Source organism: Cyprinodon tularosa, unplaced genomic scaffold (genome assembly GCF_016077235.1).
Source record: "Cyprinodon tularosa strain WSP-4 unplaced genomic scaffold, ASM1607723v1 ctg592, whole genome shotgun sequence".
Classification (NCBI taxonomy): Eukaryota; Metazoa; Chordata; class Actinopteri; order Cyprinodontiformes; family Cyprinodontidae; genus Cyprinodon; species Cyprinodon tularosa.
This window is the reverse complement of record NW_024039332.1, coordinates 375,719-395,720: the sequence shown is the minus strand read 5'-3', so window position 1 is coordinate 395,720 and position 20,002 is coordinate 375,719. Positions and strand designations below refer to the sequence as shown.

General features: G+C 39.3%; 1 protein-coding gene across 1 annotated transcript in view; it reads left to right on the top strand.

The window, feature by feature from the left end:
* acsl6 (acyl-CoA synthetase long chain family member 6) overlaps window positions 1-20,002 on the top strand; it is a 49,903-nt gene continuing 29,901 nt past the window's right edge. Inside the window, exons 1-2 of the mRNA XM_038306822.1 lie at window positions 1-93; window positions 19,050-19,270. Of these exons, the coding sequence (XP_038162750.1) occupies window positions 48-93; window positions 19,050-19,270 (267 nt within the window). The 5' untranslated portion in view covers window positions 1-47. The remainder of the gene's footprint in view (window positions 94-19,049; window positions 19,271-20,002) is intronic.

The following is a 20,002-nucleotide window of genomic DNA, read 5'->3' as shown; positions in this document are numbered from 1 at the left end:
CGATGCTGCAGCTCCGGCCCCGGGACACCTGAACCCATGAGAGAGACATGCTCGCATTCGTCCTGGTCTCTGGTTCACTCTGGATTATATTAGGTGAGTTTTGCGCTTCTCTTGATTTTTCAGTAGCTAATAATCGTTTTTTTATTATTATTATTGTTATCCTTATTCCGTTAACCGGGTAATGCACCTGCTTCTCTCTCTCTCTCAGGGGCAGAGCCTCATTGTGTGCGATTCATCGCCGGCTTTTTTGTTTTGTTTTGTTTTACAAAAGCAGCTGTTTTAAACGTGTTAACCGAACACGTTTGTTTCTGTTGGCGCTTTGCCCGCGTTTTAAAAACGTCGTTATAGTTATATTTTTATTTATCTTAAGGCTACACGTGTGGCCCCTTTAGGCAGCACCAAAGCGCTCCTTGAATTATATCCTAGGAGCCAGATATAGGCTATATCTGAAAACGTGCTTTATAATCCGAGAAATAGCAGATTGGCTACCTATAATCAGGTAGGGTTGGATGGGTTGGATGTTCTCCCACGCGCTTTACAAGTAAACGCGGACATCCTTGTTTAATTTGATCAGACCACACCAGTTAAACCCAGAAATATTAAATTATCGCTCCTTTTATGAGCGAAATGTGATAAACGTGTCATTTAATGGCCTGCCAGCTGCTTTAATATCCTGTGACATTGTGCGTGGAAACCGGACACACGTCATTTTCAAGCCTCCCCTCCATGTATAGCTCACATCTCGTGTCTTTTTGAGACCGATTTGCCGCAGTGTGCTTGCACCGAAACGAGGAAGCGTTAAAAGCGGATCCACCACAACTTCCTCTGTTTACGGTAATGGTTGTCAGTGCGCCTTTTTTTTTATTTTTATTTTTTTTTACAAATAAACCGCTGGTTGAAAGTCAGCATTTTGTCTGAAATGTCCTCCGCCATGCATGCTCCGATGATGGAGAGAGGGAGGGGGATAGATGAGGAGGATGAGGGAGGGTGACGCGCTGCAGAAGAGCGCAGCTGATTGGACGGAGCTGTCCAGGAGCGATGGGGTGCTGAACTCCTGCGGCCTACCGGCAAAAACTGGAGAGCATAGCGAGCTTCTGCTGATAAACCGACACACCTATTCCCACCACAATTTGGAGGCAACCCAAGCATTACTATGAGGTGCATTGAGGCTCAGGAAAGACTCCCAAAATCTAAAATACCTTTCTTTTCTACATCATTTCTTTTACTTTACTGCAGTGGATCAGTTTATGTTTAGATAAGCTTCAATCAAGGGGGTCACAAAGGCTTAAAGACAAGGGGACATTATCCTCAAGTGACAGGACAAAACTGGAGAATATAAAATGAAAAACATCAAACCTATGAAAGACCTATTTAGGTTTTTACTTGCACTGCATGCAGCAAGACTATCTGTTTGGGGCAGGGATCACCAAATCCTACATATTTTAAAAGTTTGAGCACACCTGATTTCAATAATTGGCTCGTTACCTGAGTTGTATAAAACATGCTGAGGAGGTTAATCAGTTATTTGACAAAGTTCTATATCAAAGATGCAACATATAGCTTTCATGTAGGAAAGCAAATGGAATTTACCACAAATGAAGATTTGACAATATTTGCTTACTTTTATTTAGAATCTTTCTTTCTTTGTTTAGTGAATTATTGAAAACCTTGCCTGATTACTACATTTATATCCTTATCTTATAAAATAGAGTGTATACATCGAGTCCATGGCCTTTGCAATGAGTCAGAATTTTTTTTGTGTTTAATTTGATTTGTTTTCTGTATCTAATATCAGAACTGAAATTGACCTGAAAAAAACTCTCTTTAACTTTCATATATAGTCAAATGGGACTAAACATAATAAGGAAATAAGTCAATCAGCAATTGCATAATAACCCTGACAAAACACTTTCCATCTTTGTATTCATTTCCTTTTTTAGCAGCAGAGCTGCCAAATCTAAAGATTTGGGTAAAAAAAAAAACAGCTTTCAATGCTATAGCTGTATCAGTGCTTAAAATGTTGCATAAATAGGATCTGAAGAGTTTCACCTTCTAGCTGCAAAAGGAGTTGGTATCAGGGACATTTAAGAAGCCTTTATTTCCGCCATGCATTGTTTATATGCAAGGTTACCCATTGTGAGTTGGAGAGACAGTCTCCCCCAGAATCGTTAATGGAACAAGAAATTACTTTTTTACCAAAACAAATTCCTGATGCAGCCTATATGCCTTCAAAGCTTCATCAAGCTCTTAACCCTCCCAAATCCTTCTATCCTCCATGAATAAAGTAAGGTCCTGATGCTGCTGAAGCTCCATGTTGCTCCTAAGGAGAAGTGTATTTATACAAAAGGCATTATAAAGAAGTCTTTTGATTCTTCTTTTCTTCTTGCCTGTTTTTCTGCTTTGTAACACCAACATTTCCAGAAGGAGGGGATGGTCAATATTAAAGTACCTACATTTCAACCTTTCATTAAAAACTCTGCCCTTATACTATAACTTTATTATTTGCAGTAAGCTCAAACTCCCAGAGGGAAACCAATAAGAATATGACCCCCAGGAAAACAAGTATTTGCCATCTGGAGCCAAAGTAATGGCGTCCCAGTCAGATAGTATTACTGCACCAAAATCAAGTCAATCTGTAGATGTTTTTACTGTAAGATTAAATTTAAAATGTTTCATTTTCCAACTTTAGATTCCAAATAATCTTAACTTTTAGCGTCATGTTTCTTGACAGGAAGTAATATTGTTGAAGTAGGCAGTCCATTAAATCCCTACATAGGTGCATAATGCAGGACTACTCTTGCTAAAATCTTGACATCCAGTTGGATTTATCCCCAAGCTCAGTTCTCCATACACTGAAAAAACACTGTTTTGCTGTTTTGTCCCATAGAATTGGTAGGGTAGGGGCCTTAGGGATAGGCTCCTATGACAGCTTCCCACCTGCCTGACACCCTGCAGCGCATCATTTTAAATAATTTAATGTAATCCTTATCCAGGGTAGCCCTGTGCGGCATGTAATTCAAGTCCTTTGCTTGTTAATATTTAATTAAAGCAGTAAAGGTAGCTTCCCCACACCCAATAGGCAGGAAGCAATACGTTCTTGTTAAAATCGGCGTTTGAAACTTTGTGACTCCTCTTAGGAGGCTTGTGGGGTTTTTATGGAAGAAATACTTTGATAGCTCCCTGGCAAAGCATTCCTAATGAAACAAAAGGGATATAATTTTCAGTTCACTTCTCCTAACTGTTTAAAAAGAATAATCCCAAGCAAATTCCTTTACATTTACATCTCTGGACCTGGAAAACTTTACCTCTGAAACCTGTTATCGGTAGTCATCAATTACTGTGGTCAGGCAGGATGCTCTCAGGCCATATGGCAGCTCTACGTCTGAGAGCCTTAATGCTGTTTCAGCATTCTGTTCCCAGTCTCTCTCCTTGTGTGGGATGATAGGCAACCTCTCAGCCTAAAGTGCTGAAGCAGGTCTGCCATTCTCCCATGGTGAACATTGTACCAGCTAGTCCAAAGCTACTCCTGGGAAACATAAAGCAATAAGTAATAAAAAAGGGAAAATGTTGACTACCAACATTTTCCCCTCACTTTGCTTGTTGTTGCTCGCTTATTGCTCTAAAATTTGTTTCAACAACTGCTAAAACTAAGATTAAACTGTTTCTGTTGAAAATCACACTAATCAGTAGATATATGTTGACGTTGAATCGGAACTCCCAGGCTTAAGATTCCTAAGGTGTGTTTTGTTCTGATTTGATAGTCTAATCAACAAGAGCAACGCCCCAATTGATATGAGACTCTACAGCTTGTTTAAACGTGGAGGCTATAGTTTAGAAAGGGTTTCATTTGCATGGTTGTGCCTGCACAAGCACGCCTGTTCGTTGTCACTGTATGCTACCTAGCCTATGGCTCTGTATAATTTGCAGCGCATTGAAAGAGAAGGTGAGCCTGTGTATTCAGTGTCAGAGATGGAGAGAGTGGAGAGGGGAGGGAGACAGAAGGGAGGGGTGCGCCAAGAGAGCGCAGCGTCTGTTGAGCTCAGAGTGGTGTGATACGGAAGCCAGCAAGGCCCAAGCTGATCTGAGGCGATCCTTCTCTGCTCTCTTCTTGCTTGCCTCAGCTTAATCGAGCTTGTGCCAATTGGTAGGTAATTACCAGTTTGCAGAGCTGGATGCGAATTGGCCTAATGCCCCTCGAGACACCACACACCTTTACACACTTGCACATATATACACACAACTACACAGGCACCTGACCGGCTCCTGGACACCTCTGTAAGTGCTGCTGCCTTAGCCCACAGCCTCTTTATTTTACTGCAGTTTCCAGAGGTCCTCTTTGCTTGTCCTCCTTTTATTACTTGGCTTCCATCTTTATTTAGCAATGCCTCCTGCTGAGGATCATTATCTAATTTTCTGTTGCTTTTTGGTTTTTCTAATCGAATTTTATGATTGATGTCTGCAGACGCCAGCTGTGGTGGATCCTAAAAGCAGACAATGTGTTTTTTTTATTGTTGTTTTTTTTAGTGAGCATGGTCCTGTGTCAGGGTGTTACAGTGTCTATGCGTTCCACCTTGAGAGAGGAAGACTGGAACACGCTGACTTCTATATATCAGCAAGATACAATGCTGAGGAGCAGGTACTGAGCGTTTAAAAAAAAGGATAGAGCAAAATGATTGGTGCAATACAAGGATACAAGTAAAAATTTAAATCTGGGTTGAATTGTATTTAAAATAGTGTTTTCTTTTTAGATGAATAATGTATACATGAAGCGCAGTAGTGAGGTTACTTCTGGTCATCCGCCTTTGTGCTAATAGGCTGTAATCTCCCCACGCTGGACTGTAATCATTGGTGATGGCCCTCGGATGAGGTGATGGGGTGGGACTTAAGGACGAGAGGTTGACTTTTCTCCCCTCTAAGCCTGAGAGGGCACAGGAAGTATGAGTGACCCATTCACCAGCACTGAATGTTCTTCTATGGTCAAGGTGCTCTGAGTTTCTGCTCAATCAGATCTATGTGAAGTAGGAATAGAATTGACATGCAAAAACTTTTGATGGATATTTTCAAGTTTACTGATGTATGAATTTGTTATGAATTTGTAAATTTCCAGTTTTAAAGCCCATTCCTATAGTCCCATGCATATATGTAAAGGCTAAATATTTGTTATTGTTTAGTCAGCTGTTGGTTAACAGAATGAGTCCTGAATATTTCGCCATAGATATGAAGCACCCCCCCAGGATTCTGTTTAACTAGCCACATCTGTCTGTTTTTTTTCATCCAAACAAACAGCATCTCTGACTGTAAAGGGTAATGAAATCAAACTCCTTACATTTGCACTCAAATTTTAACGGTTGTTCTTTTAAATAACCTGGATTCTTGCTAAGTTAGCCAGTGTCAGTCATAGTAAGATAGAACCCTTTATTTTTGGCCTGTTGGCTGCATATCTTAAGGGCATTTTCTTGTTTGTTGCTCAGCAAAGAATCAAACCATTTTTCATGAATTAACAAACCTAAACCGAGACACATGTCTGAGTCACTTTCTGCATTTTAACATTTGGTAGTGTCTTGCTAAAGATGCAAAATAAACAAATAATGTGCCAAACTACATTATTCTCCGTGTTTGAGCTGTCTTGCAGCCTGAGTTTTTTTCCATCTTCCAATTCAACATTGCCCAGCTTCCTTATGTTGGAGAAATGCACAATGCTTTTATCTCCATGATGTTATGAGTCAGGAGGACGTTTTCTGCATCATATAGAGTTTTGCATGTAGGTCATAAACATACATTTTGGTCTTGTCTGACTAGACTGGGTCCTTAACATGGTTTGATTGCAATCAGGACTTCTCGCTTTAGAAGCAATAGCCTTTTTTCCAAAAAAGTTAATGGAATTTGTTTTCCAGGTTTGAAGACGTTCCCTTCCCATCCAGGAAGCTTTCTCAATTCAAAATGTCTGGAGTAACGTTTGAGTTCTAGCCTTATAGGCTGGCCCAAACAAAAACCTTGTTGTGGCTTAGAAATCATGCAAATTGAAAAAAACAGGTCGACCTTATAGTAATGGGGAGTCGTTGAGGTGATTCTTTGAAATTTGCAAAACCTAATATTGGCCCATGCCTCTGAAAAGGGAGTTGTTAGGGTCGTTGTTGGCCAGGCTAACCAGGCAAGATGTTTTGGTTCCCTGCATGGCGATGAGGTTTGACATGATAGTGGGAAGGAATCAACTCTAGTCTGAGATGCCAACTCTCAGAAACCTACGCAGCGATAGAGTTGATTAATTCCTGCTGACATCTCAATTTGTTTTTTTGGTTCAATTTGCATGTTTTCTAAGCCATAACTAAGCCTTTGTTTGGGCTACCCTATAAGCCGGAAACTCTAAAACAAATCCAGACATTTTGAATTGAAAAGGCTTCCTGGATGGGAAGCAAAGCGTCTTCAAACTTGCAAAACAAAGTCCAGTGGTTTGTTCTTTAACTTTTTTTGGAATGACTATGACCTAGATGACTGAGAATCTTCACCAGCGACAATACCAACAGTACAACTAGGAGTTGTCCTATTGACAGATTCTCCACCTGTGCCATGGCTTGCTGCAACTCCTCATAAGCATCTGAACAGTGTTCTGTAGGAAATCCAAATCTAAGATGTTTTTTGTAATCTTGGCCCAGTTTAAACTTCTTCATAGCTTTATCTTACCTGTCTTCTATGGGGCATCAATACAGCATTAAAACAATGAAAGTGTTCTTTTTTTTTTTTTTGTACATTTTCTTTCACAAAAACTTTATTACAGCGTTAAGAAGGAAAGTGGACGTTGTTGCAAGCAATGGTTGAGACACGGTTGCTGAATCTCTCCTATATCTTCTCTGACCGTAACACTTTCAGGCACTATTTAGGCTGCCTTGCTTCTTCCCTGATGCTGGCACAAAATCCCAGCTAAAATAAAGACTAAAGCCTGTCAGTCTTCACTTCAATAGCTGCAACTATCCCCTCACAGCTTACTGGTACTGGGCTTTTTGAAGCTGACCTATTATGTCACCAAATCAGAAGAATTGATAAACAATTTAGCTCCAGGCAATGTTGATCTGTGAATTGGACAGCTTTAACACGGTAAGAGAAAGAGCTGGTGTAATTTGACACGCAGATGTGTCAGTGTAAGGGCCTCCCTCTTAAATTTTACTTAAAAAAACAACTTTACTCAGTCTAATCTGTTTAAGGGTAACTTCACTCATTTTTTTCAAGTCAAACTAACACTGTTATATCATGTAAAGATGCTCTAACAATCCTTCATTTCTGTCAGGTTAATTTAATATAGGACAGTGTACATTTACCCTAAGTTCATTTCCAGCCAATGGCAACATGTGTTCTTGACTCTCATTGGCCAAAGTCAACAAAGAAAGCGTGTTTCCAGGCGTATGATAACATGAGTGCAGGAAGTGAAGGAGCCATAAATAAATTGCACTATTGGAGATATGGTTTATTTAGCTTATGAATGGAGCACCTCTTACAGCCCCAGAGATATGATGTTCCCAGTCTGACTCTGCAGTGCTACTCAGCCTGATTTCAAGTTCTTCATAGTGAAACAATTAAAGCTTCTGTACAAGACTGGAGAATTACCTCTTACCGCTGAATGCGGAATAGGCAGGGAAGATGGCGTCTAAAAATGATTTAAAGAAGGTCTTTAAAGGTTCCTTTTTTATTGGAGGTCATTGGGCTCATGGATGAGAGTCTGTAGGCCTGCTGTCAGCTTGTCGCTCCAGCTGAAGCAACAGTCCTTGTAAAAGGCAGCGGGGATGCTATTGACCCTGTGTGTGATGTGTTTGTTTGGATGCGTGTGAGTCCCTGGGGTGCATTATAGAGGTTACTGTGGGACAGGAAGGGATTTTGGATGTTTGAGGAAACCACTTTGTTTATCCAAATGAACCATCTCTCCCAGTTAAAGGTATGCCGTTCTTTTGGGACGCTGCAGTGCTCGACAGTTCTTAAAGTTTTTGTTTTGTTTTTTTCAGTTTCCCTGTTTTTTCTAGCAGGAAATGGTACATTTAGCCATCTGTTATTATTTCATTCTTTTACTTCTATGGTTTACATCACTGCTTGGTTTTATTCCCTCATTCTTAAAGGATTCAGTTTCCTTTTTAAATTTCAGAGTCCTAGCTTGCATTGTGTGATATGCTCAGCCTGTCATACCTTTCTTTTCTATTCCAGATTCATTTATTTTTCTAAAATCACTTTCTCTATAGTCTGTTTTTTCATTATCCCATAATTCACCCTAATTCACTGTTACCTGCATTTGAGTGCTCTGTAGATCTGGTAGACACTGTCTTCCTTAATGACCGTAAGAACCATTTTCAAAAGAAAGATATTTCTAGATTCAAGCATTTCTTTATTATTATTATTATTAACTATTCAGAAATCTTGAGCCAAGAACTAATACTAAGCTACACACATGTTGTGTTCCCTGTTATATGGGGACTTTTCATTGACTTCCATTCATTTGTATAGCATAACTCAGACCCCTACCCTAACCTATAACACTAGCAACATGCACCTTAACCAAACCCTAAACTAAACTCAGACTTTGGACCTAAACCGTACCCCAAACCCAAGAAGTGAACTTGCTGACCAGTTGAGTCCCCACAATGTAGCAAATTCCTAGAAAAGCAATATGCCTTACACTGTCCCCACAAGGTAACAAAAACAAGTCCAAACACTCTCTCTGTATCTCTCTGTCTCTTTTTTTTTTCTTTTTCTCTCTGCACATTTCCTGTCTGACATACTGTGCATGAAGGTCACCTTTGCCTTGAAATTTTGAAAAGGAAGTTAGGGTAATTTCTTCAAAAGTTAGACCTATTGTTTCTAACATTATAAGAAAGGCTAGAAAATAAAACCTGTTCTTGAACTATTAATGTCAGTGTGTTAGTGTGACTGCAGGACGCCTTATTTTATCATTGTCTTTGAACATATAATGCATAGAATTATTTAAATTATATAATGATGCTTCCTTTCAGCAGAAGTAAGAAAATGTGTTACTTTTTGAGCTAAGTAAAACTAACCAGGCTCATACTAGATGCTTTAGACTAATTTAAAGATATTTTTTTATCTATGCATCAGTGCAGCTAAAGAGTGGAGAGAGAACAGAAATAACGAGGAGCTATTCTTTGTGTTTCTATCTTTCTTGGGGGCCAATTAGATGTCTGGGTTGACCGTGTGTCTCCTGCTGCTGTCAGGCTTTTCAAGGCAACAATATGAGGTGTACTGACATGTCTGTGGTACATTATTTGCATTTTTACTTTAACTTCCTGTGCTACATCTGCAGATTTAACAGTTAGAGGTATTTACTGTCCAGAAAATGATCAGGAACTGTAAGGCTGTTAAAATATCGATGTTAAATCGACGAGATTTAAAAGGCCTTACGGGTGCATTTTTTAAAACCTTACCTTTTTATTCTCTATGATCTGCAGTGGTTACTAGTTACTGAAAAACAGAAAGACATTAAAACAGCGGTGAAGGTCAGAGCGAATCTCAATGGAAGGGAAAGGCTAATACATTTTCATTTGCTACAAACTTGTATTTTTTTCAGCTGCTACACAAGTAGACAAGGAAACCTCCTCATTTAATACATGTAAATTTGATTATGCTTAACAGTTGTTCTTAGCCTTTTTGAATCAATTTTTTCTGTCCCTTTGTTAAGTGTCTGATCACCTTTATTGTTTCCATTTTAACAAATACCTTTTTGTATCAGTCTATATTTGTGCATAACCTTTTGTAACCCTCCGCTCTGTATCTTTTTTTAAGCAGTCTACACAGTGGTGTCACTGGGTTTTAGAGGCTGTCTATATTCAGAGCTGCTCTGTTTCTCTGTCAGCTTTTCTTTTCAGACACGACACCTCACTGTACAGTCCTAAAAGAGAGAAACCGTCATTAAAAAAAAATTCTTATTCATTTTTACCCCCATATAAAAAATAAATTTAACAGTAAATATGGGAGACTTTGTATATTCTGGAAAAGATAACGTTTGTTTTACTAGAAATTAACTCTGGCAGATATATTCTTCTGAATTTCCGCAAACTATGTTAAAAATATATTATTCTTAACCCTTTATATGGCAAGTTACCATTTGTGATCACATAAATAACCCTTACAAAGGAAGCCCCCCCCCATCCCTCATGTGCAGCCAGTCAGCAAAGATACTTCTACGTGACTGTACATATTATTTTGGCATTTCACCAATTAGATGAGCCCTTGAATCATAATTATATATTTTCAACTATATATTATCTACTATAATTTAAGTTGACAAGTCAAAGTTGACAAGTCAAGAAAAAAAAGGTAAAAAAATAAAAGAAGCTAATTGAAATCTTAAAAAGTGAATAAGCTAAGTCAAAAAGCAAATATGTAAGTTCCTCTATCAGCATGAAACTCTAAGGTTACAGTGGGGCAAAAAAGTATTTAGTCAGCCACCAATAGTGCAAGTTCTCCCACTTAAAAAGATGAGAGAGGCCGGTAATTTTCATCATAGATATACCTCAACTATGAGGGACAAAATGAGAAAAAAAAATCCAGAAAATCACATTGTCTGATTTTTAAAGAATTTATTTGCAAAATATGGTGGAAAATAAGTATTTGGTCAATAACAAAAGTACATCTCAATACTTTGTTATATACCCTTTGTTGGCAATGACAGAGATCAAATGTTTTCTGTAAGTCTTCACAAGGTTTTCACACACTGTTGCTGGTATTTTGGCCCATTCCTCCATGCAGATCTCCTCTAGAGCAGTGATATTCTGGGGCTGTCGCTGGGCAACACGGACTTTCAACTCCCTCCAAAGATTTTCTATGGGTTGAGATCTGAAGACTGGCTAGGCCACTCCAGGACCTTGAAATGCTTCTTACGAAGCCACTCCTTCGTTACCCGGGCGGTGTGTTTGGGATCATTGTCATGCTGAAAGACCCAGCCACGTTTCATCTTCAATGCCCTTGCTGATGGAAGGAGGTTTTCACTCAAAATTTGACGATACATGGCCCCATTCATTCCTTCCTTCACACGAATCAGTCGTCCTGGTCCCTTAGCAGAAAAACAGCCCCAAAGCATGATGTTTCCACCCCCATGCTTGACTGTAGGTATGGTGTTCTTTGGATGCAACTCAGCATTCTCTCTCCTCCAAACACGACGAGTAGAGTTTTTACCAAAAAGTTCTATTTTGGTTTCATCTGACCATATGATATTCTCCCAGTCATCGTCTGGATCATCCAAATGCTCTCTAGCAAACTTGAGACGGGCCTTGACATGTACTGGCTTAAAGGAATAGTACACCCAAAACATGATTAGCCTTCATTTTCTACTCACCCCCATGCTGAACAACACTCTGGAGTACTTTTTTGATATCTCAAATGCATCTGGAGATCTGGGAGGCTTCTTGCTGTCTGCTGACATTCAAATAATGGAGGTCTACGGTGCCCGAGACAGAAAGGTCCATAAAAGTCCACAAAAAACGTGTCAATATTCCTCCATACTGCTCGTCCAATGTATTCCAAGTGTCCTGAGTGGGTAGCATCCAGAATTTACTCAAAACAAAGTCCTTTAGAATGTTTTTAGAGCATAAACAGTAGTGTATAGTATTTCCTGAAAGCGCGCGCCAGCGCGTTCAGGACGCTACGGAAGCCGGCAGACCAAACCAGATGAAAGTGCGCATTCAGCGTCTGCTCTGCCAATAATGCAAGCGTAGAAGAAGAAATGTGCTGTTTACCTGTGCAAAGAAAGAAACAACGAAAGAAAAATGTCTGAGGACTTCAGTGTTGAGGAAGAGCAGGAGTTCTTTGTCGAGCTGAATGCGCACTTTCGTCTGGTTTGGTCTGGCGCGGTTTCCGTAGACTCGTGAACGCGCTTATAGGAAATACTATACACTACTGTTTATGCTCTAAAAACATTCTAAATGACTTCGTTTCGAGTAAATTCTGGATGCTACCCACTCAGGACACTTGGAATACATTGGACGAGCAGCATGTAGGAATATTGACACGTTTTTGTGGACTTTTATGGACCTTTCTGTCTCGGGCACAATAGACCTCCATTATTTGAATGTCAGCAGACAGCAAGAAGCCTCCCAGATCTCCAGATGCATTTGAGATATCAAAAAAGTACTCCAGAGTGTTGTTCAGCATGGGGGTGAGTAGAAAATGAAGGCTAATCATGTTTTGGGTGTACTATTCCTTTAAGCAGGGGGACACGTCTGGCACTGCAGGATTTGAGTCCCTGGCGGCGTAGTGTGTTACTGATGGTAGCCTTTGTTACTTTGGTCCCAGCTCTCTGCAGGTCATTCACTAGGTCCCCCCGCGTGGTTCTGGGATTTTTACTCACCGTTCTTGTGATCATTTTGACCCCACGGGGTGAGATCTTGCGTGGAGCCCCAGATCGAGGAAGATTATCAGTGGTCTTGTATGTTTTCCATTTTCTAATAATTGATCCCACAGTTGATTTCTTCACACCAAGCTGTTTACCTATTGCAGATTCAGACTTCCCAGCCTGGTCCAGGTCTATAATTTTGTTTCGGGTGTCCTTTGACAGCTCTCTAGTTTTGGCCATGGTGGAGTTTAGAGTGTGACTGTTTGAGGTTGTGGACAGGTGTCTTTTATACTGATAACGGGTTCAAACAGGTGCCATTAATGAAGGTAACGAGTGGAGGACAGAGGAGCCTCTTACAGAAGAAGTTACAGGTCTGTGAGAGCCAGAAATCTTGCTTGTTTGTAACTGACCAAATACTTATTTTTCACCATATTTTGCAAATAAATTCTTTAAAAATCAGACAATGTGATTTTCTGGATTTCTTTTTCTCATTTTGTCTCTCATAGTTGAGGTATATCTATGATGAAAATTACCGGCCTCTCTCATCTTTTTGAGTGGGAGAACTTGCACTATTGGTGGCTGACTAAATACTTTTTTGCCCCACTGTATGTTGTAACAAAAAAAGTGTATGTTTCACTCTGTGTTTTTCATACATTTCTTTAAAAAGTGCTTTTATTTTTGTTAATATATTAGAGCAAGTGGCAATTTCTTGTTATCACGTTGACCTTCATTTTTGCCATCAAATATACACACAGTGGAAAAACGATCTAGAAATAAGTAAATATTTCTTAAATTAAATGCATTTACCCTTAATTTGATTAGGTAAATGAGATGATTTGCCAATGGAATGAGAATTTTCCCTCTTAAAATAAGATATTAAGATAAAATGCACTGAAATAAGACTATGCAATTGTCTTTTCTTATTTTAAATTTAATTGTCTTGTTCCATTGGCAAAATGTCTCCTTTACCTTCTCAATTATAGAAAAAATGCACTTATTTTAAGAAATAATGACTTATCTATTCAATTCAATTCAATTCAATTCAGTTTATTTATATAGCGCCAAATTCACAACACATGTCATCTCAAGGCACTTTACAGTTCAACCAGATCATCCAGTCAAATTGATACAAAGTTTTCTATCTAAGGAAAACCAGTTGATTGCATTGACTCATTGACTCAAATACAATCCCTCACACTAAGCATGCTTGTAGCGACAGTGGAGAGGAAAAACTCCCTTTTAACAGGAAGAAACCTCCAGCAGAACCAGGCTCAGTGGGAGCGGCCATCTGCCGAGGCCGACTGGGGTTCAAGGAGACAGAAGCAGAGATACAAGCAGCTGTAAAAGGCGGCCCCGTCCAGGAAACACACAGCCAGGCAGACGAGCTCCAAGGCAGCTCCCATGCCAGAGGATGAAGAGAGCACATCCACCCAGCCACGGCCAGAGAAACAGGACCACACCTGAAGACAGGCCGATCTCCAACATCTACAAACAAGGGTGTTGATGGAAGCAGCACAGCTGATGTTTCTTTCCTGGATGACGTCACAGCCAAACAGGAACAGACGAGGCAAAGCTACTCTGAGGAAAAGTAGAGAGAGCAGAAGGTTAGAGATTGAACAAACAGATTCTGCAGAATAGGAGAACAGAGAGAGAATGAAGCAGAATGATAAAATGGGGGTCCCTATGTCCTCCAAAAGTCTAAGCCTATAGCAGCATAAATATAGAGAGAGAGCTCAGGATAACCTGAGCCACCCTAACTATAAGCTTTATCAAAAAGGAAAGTTTTAAGCCTAGTCTTAAAAGTAGACAGAGTGTCTGCCTCACGGACTAAAACTGGTAGTTGGTTCCACAGGAGAGGAGCCTGATAACTAAAAGATCTGCCTCCCATTCTAATTTTAGAAATTCTAGGAACCACTAGTAAACCTGCAGATTGAGAGCGAAGTGCTCTGTTAGGAACATAAGGAACAATCAGATCTCTGATATAAGATGGAGCTTGGCCATTTAAGGCTTTATATGTGAGAAGGAGGATTTTAAATTCTATTCTTGATTTAACAGGAAGCCAATGAAGAGAAGCCAGGATAGGCGAGATATGATCTCTCTTTTTAATTTTCATCAGAACTCTGGCTGCAGCATTTTGGATCAGCTGAGGGCTTTTAACTACAGTTTGTGGACTTCCTGATAGTAAAGAATTACAATAGTCCAGCCTTGAAGTAACAAATGCATGGACTAGTTTCTCAGCATCACCCCTGGACAGGAGATTTCTAATTTTTGCAATGTTCCTCAGATGAAAGAAGGAAATTCTAGAAACCTCTTTGATCTGGGATTTAAATGACAGGTCCTGATCAAAAATAACACCAAGATTTTTTACTTTATTATCTGAAATCAGTTTAATCCCATCCAAATGAAGTGACTGGCTAATCAGCTTCTTTTTCAGAGACTCTGGTCCAAAGACTATAACTTCTGTTTTGTCTGCATTCAGAAGCAGAAAGTTAAGAGTCATCCAGGTTTTTATGTCTTCAAGACATGCTTGTAATCTATGTAATGGGTTAGCTTCATCTGGATTTATAGACAGATATAGCTGGGTATCATCAGCATAACAGTGGAAATTAATCCCATGCTGTCTAATAACTCTACCAATTGGGAGCATGTACAAAGTAAAGAGAATTGGTCCTAGCACTGATCCCTGTGGTACTCCACAGGTAACCTTTGAGCGTGTTGAAGATCTATCATTAACATGAACAAACTGAATTCGATCAGATAGATAAGATTTAAACCAGTCTAGTGCTGTTCCTTTAATTCCAACAAAATATTCAAGTCTTTCTAAAAGAATATTATGGTCAACTGTATCAAATGCAGCACTAAGATCCAACAGGACGAGCACAGATACAAGTCCATTATCTGAGGCCATGAGAATATCATTAGTGACTTTCACCAGAGCTGTTTCAGTGCTATGATGAGCTCTAAAGCCAGACTGAAACTCTTCAAAAAGTTCATTATGGTGTAAGTGGTCGCAAACTTGTTTGGCAACTACTTTCTCAAGAATTTTGGATAAGAAAGGAAGATTGGATATAGGTCTATAATTAACCAAGTCATCTGGGTCAAGAGACGGTTTCTTAAGCAGAGGTTTATCTAGATTTTGATTTTTTTTTCTAGTGTATTTTTTGAATTTTACAAAAGTAATAAGGGCTTGTCTTGTCCTCTGATAACACTCTTGGCTTGAAATTTAGATTTTCAAAGCATTTCAATGAGTGCCCAATAAAGGTTTAAGAAGCTCTTCATTCCAATCTTTTCTACCATAACTGCATAGGTAAAGGCATAGAAAGGATTGATTCACCAGTGTTATTTCTTTTTTTCAGGTAAAGAGGGAGTCCTGAGGTCTCACCTCTGTTTTTATATTCATTAAAGAACTGCTATTGTTTTCCAGGCACATGTTTCTGTCACAACAGAAACTCAACTGAATTAAACGGATGAATGAACGGTGTGTTTGGTAATTAGACCTGAGGAATCTGCAGCTGAACACCTGCAAATATTAAAGCAGTAAATGCAATGACTAATGGCAGCACCGCAGTGCAGAATGGTTGTCTGATAACACGGTAAGATAGAAGACAGTTCCATCTTAGCAGTATTTTTGAATATCAACAATAATCGCATAGTGGCGCCATGTACATTGCACAACCCATTTACAGAGGCCTCAATCCTGAACTCCCCAGACTTCTACAGAAACATCTCAGCGACAGCCTTTGAAATTCTTTTAATAATAGGATTAGTACTGACACCTACATCGGGCTTCCTATTGACACTCTAGTGTAAATTTAAATGCTTCTGCTTCCCCTGAATGGAGTAGTGGGGAAAAAAAGAAGAGAACATGAGTAGCTTTTTGCCAAATAGACGAAAGAGGAAGTTAACATTAACATAGACTTGGATATTTTTACTGATCTGCAAAGCTATGTCTGAACGTTTGCCATTGGTTGCTGTCTTGGGTGTGTGTGGCTGAAAGAGGAAGTGACTGATTAAAAAATTCTCAGGACTGCATGTGCAATCAGGTGATAATATCTCTGACTCATCTTGAGAGGAGGGAAGGAAGCCCGTAGTCATAGTTGGAAACTGATTCCTCTTTGAATACATAATGCATGTTGCAGTCTAAGTGTTTGTGTGTGTGGGTGTGTGAATGTGTGGGGGTCTGTGTGTCTGCATGTGAAACAAACTGAGCCGTCATAACGGTGATGTATACTATGATCTGTCTAACGGTAAACTGTAATGTAACGCATATCTTCTGTTCTATGGAGTCAAAAGAGAAAATCTGGGGGAAGACCCCACATTTTAGATTTTACAAACATGAACCTCTGTGGGAGTTATAGGCTAAGATTTAATGATAAAAATGTGGCTTCAGTGGAATAATGTGTTTTAGGCAAACGGGTTAAGAAGTGTATTTAATTCTTCCTGCTTAACATTAAGTTTTCAAAGCTTTAATTTTTTTGTCGTTTTGAGTCCCAGCTTCAAATATGTCAAGATGTTGGGTTTTTACCCATTTTAGGCTTTGAAAATTCATTTTAAAAAAATTCTCTTTTGCTCATGATCATATTAATCATCCGTCCAAATTTTATAAATATTTCATGAATGTTGAATGAAGTGATTAGATTTCACCTCTTCTAAATTATCACATTTTCAATAACTTTGAAAAGTTTTGTGGGGGTTTTGTGACACTGAGGGGCATTGATGATTCATTCTTCAGCATCTTGGTTTTCAACAGCTTTCCTTATGTCTCAATAGGGGAATCTTTTCAGTTGACATACATTTCTTTCTTTAAACTGCAGTTTAAATTCAAAATGCTCTGACTTTGATATTTTTTGAACACCCCATCATACCCTACAGCTGTGAAAATACAGATAAATCTAATACCCCATTTACACTACACTTTTGAAACCGTGCTGAGAGCGGTCTGGGCACGGGTACCGAGATAACTGTTGAGTGTAAATGGCACGCAAAACTGAAGCGAACCGCGCCAGACACAACCGAACTGCACTAAACTTGTACTAGTTCATCAGTAGGGCTCGGCGCAGTTCAGTTGTGGCTCGGTTCTCAGATAAGAGCGCATGAGCAGACCGCGTCATCTCCTTACAGTCAGCCTCCATAACAATGAAATTTCAGACATTCAAAAAAATACTAGCTTCCCTACCGTGCCACACGATTTCCAGTGATGATTCTGCTTAGCAGTGTGATGAATCTCAGCGTCTGTCATTGTTTCCTGCATCTGAAAGCCCTGATTAGACTATCATTTGTCGTATCCACTTCCCAAAAGCTGACTCTGTCAAGTAAATTCACTAAAGGCTGTTACTTTGCCAGACTCTCTGCGAAAATCACAATTATAAACAAACATAACTCCCTAAATGTTATATGCACCGCCATTTCTATTTGCTTGATCCGCTACGGCAGTAGCGCCTTAGATTGTCAGTAGGAGGTGACGAACCGTGCTAGCCTGATAAGTAAATGGTCGTAAGGAACCGAGCACAGCATGGTTAACTGATCCAAGCTCGGATCGAACCAGACATAGATCGGTTTCAGAGGCTAGTGTAAATGGGGTTATATTGTGCTGGGAAATGGGAGTCCCTCCAGCTGTAAGACTTGAAGCTCTTCACCAAAGTTCAATCCTTAAAATAACATTGCAGACACTCAAAAAGCTGGTTAGCAGTTATAGGAATTCAGCAGGAGACTAGATCTTGGCATTAGTACATGACTTAAAGCTCAACCGCACTTGGGTTTGTAGCAGAACAACGGCTTAAATCAACCCAAAAACTCTACCTCAGAACAAAAAAAAAATATATGGTTTATTTCATGGTTTCATATAAAGTGCCTAATTATTTTCTCCTTATTTTGTCAAAAATTCAAAAGAAGAAATAGCCTTTAAGCGATGTTTAAGTCATGTTCTTTTAAAAAGAGCCAATAATTATTGGATCTAAGGTTAAATGTTGATTATAAATGAAGTTTTAAAAGTTGAATGATGATGGACCATTTTTCTTTAGGAAAGTACTGATAATATAGGAAACCAAAAAAAATTATCCTGTTCCAATACAGCAAGACTTGAATAAACATTAAGCTAGTCAAACACTTGCTTCTTTCTATTGTCACCGCATGCTTGTTTAATATGAGAGATTGCTTCAAAGTTGTTCAGGGACCCAGAGTGAACCCAGTTTGTACCAGGTACTTGCAACTTTTTAAAAAAAGCAGGTGCCCTGACCTAACCTCCAGGACACCATTCTCCTTCACTTTTAAATAAATAAGCTTAACAAACTGATGCCAGCATTTTATCGACTTATATTATCCAGATAGTTGAAATAAGAACTTGAAGAATTGTCACGGATTTATTATATTTTAAAGAGCAGTCTTTTGTGCAGAGATAGGCTTCAAAATAGTAAAGATTTATCTTTCCGTAAAGTTGAAGACAATACAACACTTTTTTTATGCACATGAATAATTTCTTGCTTATGCCAGCAGTCAAGGTGTCAGTGGTTTGGGGGTTTCTACTTCTTCTTGTCCTTTTTTTAACCTTAAAGAAGTAGACACTCCCTTTGTGTAGAGGTTGTATGTTTTTGTTTCTTGCTGCCCAAGCAAAAGGGATCACATTAACACAAAATAAATTGCAAGTAGCGTTAAAAATTTTGAGGTCTTTACCACAGCATCACTGGATTTCAAGCTAACAGGTTTAAAATCTGTGCTCCATCTGCAGAATTGAGTTCCACTCTAATGGAGAAGATGCAGGCCCAGGAAATGATGAGTGGCCTGAGGATACCAGAGATGGACGAGCTCGGCCAGTTCTTCCGCTCGCTGCCGACCTCCACCTTGGTGGGCATTGGGGCCTTGACAGCTGTGTTGGCGTACTGGTTTGCCACCAGGCCTCGACCCATCAAGCCTCCCTGTAGTCTCCTTCACCAGTCTGAGGAAGTACCGGTGAGAGTTCCACTTATAGAAGAGTGCTAAGCGGTCGTTTTGAAGATGCAACCTTTACGTGAACACAATCATGAGCAAGAGCTGTAGAACATTCACCGACACAATATGAGATCTGCTTTGTAAGTCCTGGAATGAAATAAGAAATGGAGGTTTAAACATTTCCTGGTTTTCGTATATTTTTCTTTTATCACTTCATCACTTTCCAGGTTAGTAATGATGATGCATTTCTTAACAAACCCACATACCTCGGCTGGCTCAACTTTGGTTTAAAGAATTTCACCTACGGTTAGTTAAACCAAAACCAGCCCATCCACACCCAACTTATTTTTTTACACCTTTAACCACAGATCTCTCGCTGACGGTTGGGGTTGGCAGTTCTTTGTTGTCAGTGTAAACCTCCCAGTGGCTTCCAGTTTCTTTGTCAACATTTCAACACTGGAAAAACAAACAAATTTTTTTTAAATTAAGCGTACTTACCACTAATTTGAGTAGGTAAAGATGAGATAGTTTGCCAATGGAATGAGTATATTTGCTCTTAAAATAAGATAATTAGATAATATGCACTTGAAATAAGACAATGCAATTGTTTTTTCTTATTTTAGGTGTAAATTGTCTTGTTCCATTGGCAAGATGTCTCTTTTACCTCATCAATCCAAGAACAATTGCACTTATTTTAAGAAAAAGATGACTTAGATTTCAATATTTTCAAGTGAAGGTGTTTGAATCAGTGGA